Source organism: Molossus molossus, unplaced genomic scaffold (assembly GCF_014108415.1).
Source record: "Molossus molossus isolate mMolMol1 unplaced genomic scaffold, mMolMol1.p scaffold_m16_p_10, whole genome shotgun sequence".
Classification (NCBI taxonomy): domain Eukaryota; kingdom Metazoa; phylum Chordata; class Mammalia; order Chiroptera; family Molossidae; genus Molossus; species Molossus molossus.
This window is the reverse complement of record NW_023425345.1, coordinates 33,916,038-33,928,072: the sequence shown is the minus strand read 5'-3', so window position 1 is coordinate 33,928,072 and position 12,035 is coordinate 33,916,038. Positions and strand designations below refer to the sequence as shown.

Here is a 12,035-nt window from a genome sequence, read left to right as displayed (position 1 = left end):
AAGAATGCACTTTTAAATGCTTATTTTATGATCAATAATTAAATATGAGCCTGAGGTGACCTATTCATCTTGGTACTGGGCAAAAAGATGCAAAACCAGTTATACTTTTGCTGAATTTCCATCCTATTGCATAGCAAAGGAATCTTTAAAAGAGTCTATATTTTTAGGCTTTGAAGAAACATCAGTTTTCTCTTTTTCTGTTTTCACTGTTCAAAATACATTGAAACATCTTTAAAATATGGACTAGGTTCTGTATTTGAAATGTAATGGAACCATTTTTATAAAATGGTAATCTTTTACCTAATCTTGGTGAGGCCTGTCACTATTTAGGATATTAGATCTGCCCAAGAATAGATGGTGTCTGCATTATGAACAGCTAAGGTTCATATTGTATTCTTTAAAAGTTAGAACTGAGCAGAATGTTTCCATAAGTCCGTAGACTTAGAAGTTTCCGTAAATCAAAGAGCAAAAAAGAAACGGGTACATATTTGAGTATTTTAGAATTTCTACCCATTTTATATTGTGATACTAGAATTATTTTAATGATTTAGAGTACTGATTTTCAGTACTCTCATAAAATGTTGAAATATATAAAATATAAGGGTTCCTTAAAAACTGCATTTGATTTCTTATGTCCAGTTCGCATGCTATGCAGAGTAGTCCAAGTAATCCTAGCCTTGCACCTGATTGTCACAGACCCCGGGGAACTTGAAAAAACATGCATATCCATAGCTTGCTAGTGCTATCCTGAGACAGATATGTAAACCACTCATCTGATATCTGGAATCTCAATTAGTTTACCTTGTAGTTTAGGCACTAGACTTGCTGATCTTATGTAAAATTCAATAAGATTACAAAGATTCATCAGTGGCTTTTTCCAACATAGGAAGGGAACCAGTTATGATAAGCTCTGTCTCTGTAGATGGCTATGGAAATTGCCCAAATAAAACTGTCGCTGACAATTTTCCTTTATTGAACTGCTGAACCTAAGTACACATTAGGCAGTTCTTTTTTAGGCAAACTTTTATAAAAGATTTTAAGTTGGGTGGCTTTCACACCAGCAGTAATCACAAGCATAGCAGACAACCTTCAGAGATCTGTCTGTAGGTGCTGATTCTGTTTTATGGGTCTTGGGAACTGACCATATCCTGTTCCTAGAATATTGAATTTAACCTTATTAGCCAAAGAAAGACTACTAGTGTTCTCTAGTGAGCATTTTCAGTGTTGGCTTTTGCCTCAGTATATCTTTCATATGTTTACATCCTGTGTTCAGGAAAATTTGTATTTGAAAATTAAACTAGTAAAAATTTTAAGCTATTGAACTATATACCTTTAACTAAGTTTATGTAAATAAAATGTCAATAGTTTGAAGCTCTTTTTGCAAATAATTGGTCATTTAAAAATTGTCTAATTTGTATATGTTGATGGGTTTAGAGTACTTTTCTATGAATATATACATGTAGGTCAGAGCTTCTTAACCTGTAATCCATAGTTTTTAAGAATTTCTAGGGGATTTCATGGAGGAAGTTCACAACTGGAGCTACAAGAGTAATTAATTGTCTAGAACTGTGAAATTGTGTGTGCAAATGCATGAGTGTGTGTCTGGCTGCATGTGTGTGTGTCTGGCTGCATGCGTGTGCATATGTGTTTGGGGAGCCTGTGGAGCTATTATTAAGGGAAATATAATCCAAAATGAGTAAGCATTAGTGATTTAGGGTGTCATGCAGGACTCTTATGAAACATCATCTTAACCAATAAAAGTTTATGAATAATTGAGTTTTTACACAATAATTTTTTTTTTCTATTACTAAATTAATTTTGACAGAGTAGGTTACAAGAAACACAATTTAGTTTAAAAATAAACATTTGTAATAATATATATTTTCCAATTTTTAAAGAGTTTAAGGAACAATCAAATAATATAGCTTTTAATTGTGATATAATTTATATATAACATTATATTAGTTTGGCATACACAATGTAATGTTTGTCTATACTCTGAAATGATCACCATAAATCCAGTTAACATCCATCGCTGCACATAGTTATAATTTTTTCTTGTGATTATCTTTTATGTATTTATATCACTTTTTTATTTAATAATGGAACCTATAGGGGTGAAAACCTCCCATTTTCATACTTACATTCTTCAAATACGTAATACAGTGTTATTAACTATAGTCACCATACTGTACATTACACCCTCAGTACTTATTTATTTTATAATTGGAATTTTGTACCTTTTGATTACCTATGCCCATTTCAATCAAATAATATAAGTTTTCAATATTTTCCAAGTTTTTTTTTTTTTTTTTTTTTTTGCGTTGTCCTGGGGATATTTGTCAGAACAACCCATTACTGTCCCGAGAGTCCATAAAACTTGACTAAATATACTGAATTTATATTGCTGGTCAGTACCACTGTTACCAGACTCTCTGGATGCTCACCTGCCAGAGGAGTGAAGAGAGATGCGCAGTCACGATTTCAGGTGTCACGAGTGCAGTCCCAGGGAAGAAACGGAGACAGGGTAGGACTGCCTTGACTGAGGACTCTGCCAGCTCTCCTTAGCAAGCTATTCGCCACGCAAGTGAACAGTGGAGCCCACACTGAAACATCTGCTAACTACATGAAACTGTTAAAGGGATTAACAGTGCCAGGGGCTGAAATGGAATCAGGCAGGTGAAATAGTGATAAGATAAATATTCTTGTGTGAAATAGCAGTAATGCTTAATTAATTAATTAATTTTTATTCTAAGGGGTAACTCACTTTAGAGTAGTTGTGCAATATGTTACACTCTTTAAAACATGTCCTTCCACTTTGCAAGGGGTAGAAAAGTAGAGACATGCAAAATGGGACGTTTTTGTGTTCTACGTTAATGTGAAATGTTTTCTGGTATTTTAATGGAATTAATTGCATACAGTTTGGGTGTCATTCTCTCTATGGATAATGCTATAGAAAGATATGTGTAAATTTTCAATTATGGCAACTGAAGTTCAAGTGCTAAGTTCTTGTTTGTAAAGTTTGTCATTCGATCATATGAAAGCAGAGAATAAATTAGGAGTGTTCAAAGTGAAGCTAAAACTGGGATGTTTCTGCCTTTGACCCAGGAAATAAAAAGATCTGTGAAAAATAAATATAGAGGTTTCTGTGTTCTGGTATGCACATTAAACAGAGCTAATGTGTTTTATGGCCCATTCATAAACACATTCCTTAGTTTACTGAATGAATCTGTGATTGCTCTGTGTGTGTGTGTGTGTGCTTGTATTTATGTGTGGATTTTAAATAAATAATTCCAGACCTGTACCTTCACTTAGCCTGCAGGGGCTTGCAATTATTACATTATGCATATTGATTTCTAAATCCAAGTACATTATAAGCTAAGATTCATTTATGAAAGTATTGTCTATAGAATATTCATTCAAGACATAATAATTATCAGAGGCATATTCTGTACTGTTTGCAAGAAATAGAAACCATTTTTCAGTTTAGAATTATAATGTCAAAGACTCTATTAGCCATATTTTTCTTTTATTTTACTCTTGCTTTCTCCCCATTTTCTTAGCCCTACCCAAAAAACTGATATTTGTACCATAGCTAATGTCCTTGTACTCACTACTATTCATTAACAACAATAACAAAAAATCATATGGCCTGGCCAGTGTGGCTAAGTGGATTAAACATCGTCCTGTGCGATAAGAGGTCACCAGTTTGATTCCTGATTATGGCACATGCCTGGGTTGCAGGCTCGATCCCCAGTTGGGGGTGTGCAGGCAGCTGATTGATGTTTCTATCTCTCCCTCTCCCTTCCTCTCTCTCTAAAAAACAAATTTAATAAAACATATTTTTTAAAAATCATATGAACAGATTATGATTATTTTGGTGCTGATATTTCATTTTTCATTTATTTTTAAAAAATTAGAATGACAGATTTATCAAGTAAGTAATTTTTGGATATTTTTAAGCTAGTCAAAATGTTATTATTAGCTTTAAAACATTACATAGGAAATCAATGTAATTTGTCACTTTTCTGGGGTCAACATATTCTATTATTATGTCTTAAATAGATGGAAAAAATTGTAAACATAGATGTAATCTATTATTCTGATTATTGAATATGCACACTCTCAAATATACTTTAACTGAAACTTTTAATAATGTAGAATTAATTAATATACGTAGAGGAAAACTAACTTCCTCAAAGACCTTAGGATATAGAATTATTTATTATTTTTTTTATCCTCACCCAAGGACAATTTGCATTCATCTTCAGATAGAGCAGGAGGGAGAGAGGGTGGAAGAGAGAGAGAGAAACATCGATGTGAGAGAGACACATCAAGAGGTTGCCACACACACCACCCCAACAAGGGCCGAGGACAAACTGTAACCGAGGTACGTGTCCTTAGCGGGAACTGAACCCGGGACTCTCTGATCCGTGGGCCGACACTCCAAATGCTGAGCCAAACTGGCCAGGTCATATAGAATTATTTTTAAGAGGAAGTCTGCTTTGTGGGAAGTCAAGGATTATGGAAATAAGTAAAAGATTATGGAAGCGAGGAAAACCTTTAAGTAAGAAAATTATTTTTTCTTTATCATTCCAGTATCACTCCTCTTGACACTATCTGAAAAATCAATTTAGTGCTTTTATACAAATTATACCCCAAATATTTTACAGATTGCTAGAATTGTGCTAGAAATTGTGGGGGGAATACTGACGAAACACCAAAATATATTCAAATTATAGAATTATAGAATAAACTATTTATATAAAAATGCACAGTTATAACGAGGTAAAGTCTGCCAGAACCTTTGTGTTGTATGACAAGTGAGACCTAAGTAGCCACTAGCACAGGGTATTGACAGAAACAGTGCTTGAGGTAACAAATGCAACTGGAAATATCTTCAGCATAAGCAGAAATAAACTTGCAATATTTCTATCTGATGTCAAAATAACCCATGTGGTTGATGCTTTCTCTTTTTTTCTAATCCTCACCTGAGGACATTTTTCCATTTTTTGTTCAGGTAGAGTGGGAGGAAAGGAGGTGGGGGTGGGGGTGGGGACGGGGGGAGAGAGAGAGAGAGAGAGAGAAACAGAAACAGAAACATCGACGTGAAAGGGACACAGCGACTGGTTGCTACCCACACAACCCAACCAGGGCCGGGGACAAACTACAACCGAGGTACGTGCCCATAGTGGGAACCGAACCCTGGTCTCTCTGGACCACTGGCTGATACTCTAACCGTTGAGCCAAACCAGCCAGGGCGGTTGTTGCTTTCTTGAAAAAATAAGAGGGAATCCTGGCTGGTTTGGCTCAGTGGTTGGAGCGTTGGCCTGTGGACCAGAGAGTCCCTGTGTTCGGTTCCCGCTAAGGACACGTACCAAAAATGAAAAAAAATAGAAAAAAATAAGAGGGAGCCCTGGCTGGTTTGGCTCAGTAGTTAGAGCGTTGGCCCGTGAACCAGTGAGTTGCGGGCTGATTCTGGTCAAGGGCATGTACCTAGGTTGCGGTTTGTCCCCGGCCCTGGTTGGGGTCGTGCAGGAGGCAGCCAGTCAATGTGACTCTATCACATCGATGTTTCTCTCTCTCCCTCCCTCCTTCCCACTCTATCTGATGATAAATAGAAAAGTATCCTCGGGGGAGGAATGAATGAATGAATGAATGAATGAATGAATGAATAAGAGGGACATGGAGAATCAAAAGAGGACCCTACTGTAATTCAGTGCCATCAGGAAGCGGTGGCTGCTTAAAATGAAAGTAATTAAAGTATATATAATGGCCCTGGCCAGTTTTGTTGAGTAGTTAGAGCATTGGCCTGTGGTCCAGAGAGTCCCGGGTTCGATTCCTGCTAACGGCATGTACCTCAGTTGTGGTTTGTCCCCAGCCCAGGTTGGAGTCGTGCGGATGGCAGTCACTCGATGTGTCCCTTTCATGTCAATGTTTCTCTCTCTCTCTCTCTCTCTCTCTCTTCCTCTGTCTCCCTCCCACTCTACCTAAACAAAAGTAGAAAAATGGACAGAGGGGAGAGGATTAAAAAAAAAAGTATATATAATGTTATTTATTTACCTTTTACCATGTCATGAGGAAGTTGAATATCGATGACTGCTATTCTTACTGTTCATAGGAAAATCTGCGACTTTCAAACAAAAGCAGAAACCTAAACGAATCTCATCAATACACTTCGTCTAAGGGACAGAATCTTTATATTTTTATCACTCTGATGGACCGGTCTCTGACTCTTTCTGGGGCTCACCTGAAGAGTTAACGTATCCCTTTCCGGAATGCCTTTCTTCCTTTCGCTCTTACAGAGTGACATTTCACTTTTTAAAGTTCCGAAGCCACGTAACTAAAAAAACAACATCGAATCTTAAACGCGTTTTTCCTCTTTGCTTTCTCTCGCAGGAAGTCGATGGCAATAAAGTTATGTCTTCATTTGCCCCACACAACTCATCTACCTCACCTCAGAAGGCAGACGAAGGTGGGCGGCAGAGTGGCGAGTCCTTGTCGAGCACGGCCCTGGGGACGCCCGAGCGGCGCAAAGGCAGCCTGGCCGACGTGGTTGACACCTTGAAGCAGAGGAAAATGGAAGAGCTCATCAAAAACGAGCCAGAAGGTAAAGGCTGGAAAGGAAAGATTTTGCCGTCTCCCTACTTAATAATTTGATTTGAACCTCTAGTTCTGCTTTATGACTTCTCGCTCGGTTAAATAGAATGACATAGAAACCTCATGCTATGAAGATGGGTACTGTTAAAAAACACACACACACATTTAAATATGGCTAGTGCAGTGGTTTTTAATCATTCTTTTCTGCTGTGATGTCTTCTTTTCACACATGAGTAAGGGGCAGTGGAGTAAAACAGATTTTAGGAGGCACTTTACGGGCCTATTAGGAGAGAGGCTGGAGGTACTAGGTGAACGGGGAGTAGTTCTAGACAGGAGGGACTGCCCGGCTAGTAGGAAGGAAAGAACACTTTGTACCTGCAGTGGTTTCCTCTGCGTTCAAGGTGCTACTGTAGATATATCTCCATTTGGCACAAATGTTGAGTATGTCGTCCATCAAGCAACCCAATCAACATGCATCCATCTCTCTTTTACTACCCTGTGGTCAAGGAGTCTTGATTGCAAAACAGACTGAGTAGTGAATCGCCTATAATAGTGTGCAGGTGATCCTAATAATCAGTTATTATTTATTATTAAATGTGTTGTACGGCTTCAGATTTGTTAATTGAAGCTCTAATACAATATTAAATTAGAACAGCTAATAAAAAATATTTCATTATTTAAAAAAAAGAGAATAGGATGTAGCAACAGAGTCCAAGAGGCCATTTTGCAACGTTTTACATTTTATAACCTTTATATATTAATGCATCTTATACTACTTTGATAATTAGGACTATTTCTTGTATGGTCCACAATTAATATGGCTAGGCCTATTGTATATTTAAAAAGTAGTGATTCTGTAACTCTGTAAGCTAGCTTGAACTTACCATTTATTCAACTTACGGAAGACTGGCTTCTAAGATTTCATCGTCTAAATCTCTTTAATAGTTGCTGATAGTAGCCTTCAGGTGATATGCACATGGAGGAATCTTAAAATGGAAGCAAACAGACTAATAATGCAACTGATGCAAGTCAGATTGTTTCTGCATAACCGACAGCCGTCCTTTGTGTTGCAGACGCTTACTAAATCCTGTTTAAACTATGTCCATCCAAAGCATGGATACCACGTTGCACATGAGAACATACTCCCTATTTCAGAGTCAGGTGGAAAATTAAAACAAACAAACAAAAACAGCGGCATAAAAAGACATACTTTACACCAAAAATATATTGCATTTATACTGAGTAACACTGAGTTAGACTCCTCTCTCCTCTGTTGTTAGAAAACTGGTAAATTGTGATTCTATCTGGCACAATGTATGTTAACCAGTATATTTGGGAGTCGTGGTAATTAAAATGTCTGGGTTCCTACCAGATGTATAGTTGGGACATGGATTTTAGTGAAAATGTATGTATTTCACATGATCTTACAGTTGGAAGGAATTTCAGAGAAAATCTAGTCAATCAGGCTTTTGGCTCTGGTCTGCATGGAGGTAAAAGTGAGGTTTTGAGGAGGACCCAGAATACTTTTCTTTTTTAATACGCTGGAAGTTTTTTTTCTGATATTAAAAATATGTGTCTTATTATAGGAATTGTTTAAATAAAACCAGAAAAATTAAAAGGAAGATAATAAATATCACCCAAAATCATAGATTTTCCCATATTATAGCTCTTAAACTTATGTTGTGTACCTTTATCTATTTTTTTTACATATTCTGTTCATTTTGCATGATTGACTTTCTGTATTTGAAATTATTTTTTATCATTTATGTTGTGATACAGTATTATTAACTAAAGCCCACAGTTTATTCAGGTATCTTTATTTTTACCAAGTGTGCTTTCTCTGTTCTGGGATGCCTTCAAGGATAGCACACTGCATGTAGTTGGCATGTCTCCTTGGGCTCGTTTTGGACTGTCACCATTTCTCAGACTGTTTTTGTTTTGATAACCTTAAAAGTTTTGAGGAATGCTGTTCAGATGTATTGTAGAATGCGCTTCTATTGGAATATGTCTGCTGATTTTTCTCTTAATTAAACTGGGATTATGGTTTTGGGAGAAAGACCATAGAAGTAGAGTACTATTAAAAAGTACATCATATCATGGGTACATACACTCTGCGTGACTTATGACTGTTGATGATGACCCGACCAGCTGGCTGATATGGTGTTTGTCAGGTTTCTGCACTGTAGTGTCTCCCGGCCCCTTTCCCTCCATACCCTGGAAGGGAGGTACTCTGCAGCCCACCTTTCAGGAGTAGGGAGCTTTGCGCCCCCTCTTTAGAGTGGATCATCTACATAATTGGTCTAGAATCCTTCTCCATGGGAAACTTACCACTTCTCCACCGTTTACTGATTTTACTCAATTATTTATTTATGTAAATATCAACGTGTGGAGAGTTACTGTATACCTTGAGTTGTAATCCAATTCTTATTCAACTCGTTGCTCAAATTGCTCAGCTTTGACCATTAGAAACACTTTCCCTTGACTTTTGTGTCACTTTGACATATAGCTATGATTGTGGGCATTTTTTTTTTTATTACTACTTTCTGGCAATATAAGCTATGATACTGCAAACTTATCTTGTGCCTTCTCTGTTCTAGGTGTATAGGTTTTCATGTATCCATCTGATTTTGATATTAAGATAATACTGGCTTCATAGGAAGTATTTCTCTCACATGTAACATTTTAATTTTTGTTTCAGATGTGTTTCTAGTCCAGGGCTAAGGCCTAGGAAGAAGCAGCAGTGCTGTGGAATGTATTGTATTATAAAGCTGTTTTGGGGGATTTATTGTTAGATAACGTCCTACATGGAGAGTTGGTATATGACTTTAGTATTCCTCCGGTGTGTTATGTTGGCCTCTGTACAAGTGGATGCACAGACTCTTACTTTGGAAGTATATAAGATGGCCAAGGCAATGAATCATTCATAACAGGACAGAGGGCAGGAGACAGTGCCCCCCAGTGTGCTTAGGAGGACATATTCAGAGGTATTGGGAATTGGGAGAAAAGGATAATATCCAATAATAGCCACACAGGCCAAAGAGGAGAGAACATCTGCAGAAGGAAGAGATGACATGAACGGAGGGACATCATGTGTCATGTGGACCTTAGACTGTTCTCATGATTGTGTTTCCCACGACATTTTTTTTTTTTATCTTCCCCCTACAAGTATAAACTCAGCTGGAGAGTAACTTGTTATTGAATAATATAAAGATATTGAGAAAATACAGAGTTAGTCTTGATGGAAAACTGGAGTATAAATCAAACATGGCAAACATCGAAAAGCCTGAGTCCAGACAGATAATTTCTGTATAAATATAAAACCACTAGGATACATTTCATATGTACACAAGATTCTTAGTTGTACACTGAACACACAAAAGTGTAAATGGACTCAGCTTATTGATAAAAATATTTACCATAGCAAGAAGGTTTATTTAATAACTGTGACAATTGGGAGATTTATCAAGGAGCAACTTTTATATGTGAGTAAAGCAATGATCTTTATCACCAAGGAAAGTATGGTAGCAAAGCAGAAGTCGTTCCCTAGAAAAGGAATAAGAGGATGAAGAAAATCTCCAATTTCTTCTTTTACTGCAAAGAGAGAAACATGAGGAAACATATCTAAAAAAATATGTGAAAATCTCAACATTAAGTGGAAAGTTGCTCTGGCTTTAAAGAGACCATCAATCAAAGTGTCTGGTTGGACGTGAGAATGGACCAAAGCCTGACATCATTCCAGCCTCGAACCGGACACCGTGTGCGGTACAGACATACGAGCTGGGGCTCGTGAGGGCCCGTAGCATCAAAAGAGGAAAATACTTAGGAATACATTTAACAAAAGAACTGCAAAATGTATATCCACAGAACTGGGAAACGTTATAGCTCTTTGATGAGAGCGCAGTGTGGGGACGAGGGGAGCAGAGACTGAGGGGAACTCAATGTTAAGCTCGCTAATAGATGCCACAGAAAAATCTTTTCTTCCCTCAAGCTATATTTTCCATTGTTTTTCAAAGGCCATTAAAATGAACAGCAGGTTGTGATGAAAATTTCATTAAGTCATTAAGGCCCAGCTAAATCATTATGAGGGTGCTATATTCATGCCTTTGCTCCCTCTCATTGAGCGGGAGAAACAGATTTCAATAGAAAGTCCGTAGTATGTCCGACCTTATTCCTGCCAACAGCAAACTAACAGAAATTCTGTAGTTATAGGAGAATGGTGTGTCATACAAAAGGAGGCCACTGAGGTGAAATGGTTAGAAAGAAAATTAGATTTACAGATGGGTTGAAAAACAAATGGCTCTCTTATTCCAGTGAGCTTGTTTTTACAATCAGTTAATCAAAATATTTTAAAAGTTGTAAGAAGGGAGAATATATGTTGATGTATTTTTGTTTGTGTCTTTTTTCTCCATCTGAATTTTTGCTTGGCAGTACTCAAAACGGTCTGGTGCTAAAGATTCTTTGTCCAGTGATTACTTAACTGACATGGAATGTGCCCAAGTTCATAGTAAATTCAAAGTTCAAAATATCTGGCTGCTATAATATAGTTACATCATATTTGGTAGTAGCTATGCTATATCAGTTGATTTTTAAATATTAGACCTGGCAGTTAAAAATGACAATGAGTTTTAATACTATGTGACACTTAATTCCTATATCAAATATTGAATAAATAATTATGTGTTGGGGGAAAAGGTAGCATATATTCAGTGCTTAAAATGTTTTAACTATAGTGTTAAGTAATTTATATGAAGCACTTTATTTAATCTTTACAGAAGCCGAGTAACAAGGGCTACTAAGTAAAGTTATTCCATTTTCGGGAAGTGCCTTCGCATGAGCTAAATATTCTGATTCTTATTATCTCCATTTTCAGATGAGGAAACTAATGATTAAATATGTCACAGGGTGACTGTCAGGGTCATTATTCAAAATGAAGTCAACCCTAAGCTAGAATCCATGCCCTTAATCACTAGTTACACTATTTCTTCCACTTAGGAATTTTGCCAGTAATAGTTTAATGTTATTCTTTAGCACCTGTGTGCCTAAATTCCTTTGAAATAATGAATAATAAAGTAGTATTCAATAATATTCTACTAAAGTGAATTCCTTCTGCCTCAGTGGGGATCACATGTCAGGAAAGTTTTTAAAATCAGCTCAACTTAAACAGTTTGAATTTCAAGTGTTAAAAAAAAAAAAGCAAAAAATGAAAAACAACCCACAAAAACTTATTATGGGAGCAAATTAACTGTGGGATAACAGAAATTCAGAGTTTCTGGTTTTGTTTTTTTTTTTGTCCTCATTTTTGAGAGACTTAGGCAGAGATATGCTTGAAGTCAGAGAGCAGGTTGATGTTAAAGCCAGAATGAGAATCCAGTTCAAGTCCTATAGGTCCAGGCACCTTATTTTTTTTTTTCCTTTTCAGTTACATCATGCACTTT

General features: G+C 36.8%; 1 protein-coding gene across 6 annotated transcripts in view; it reads left to right on the top strand.

Moving 5' to 3' along the window:
* The window catches only part of SOX5 (SRY-box transcription factor 5), a 960,413-nt gene that overhangs the window by 651,663 nt on the left and 296,715 nt on the right, over nucleotides 1-12,035 (top strand). For all 6 annotated transcript variants that reach the window (XM_036251464.1, XM_036251468.1, XM_036251466.1 and 3 more), the window contains one exon: nucleotides 6,400-6,610. In XM_036251464.1, the coding sequence (XP_036107357.1) occupies nucleotides 6,400-6,610 (211 nt within the window). The remainder of the gene's footprint in view (nucleotides 1-6,399; nucleotides 6,611-12,035) is intronic.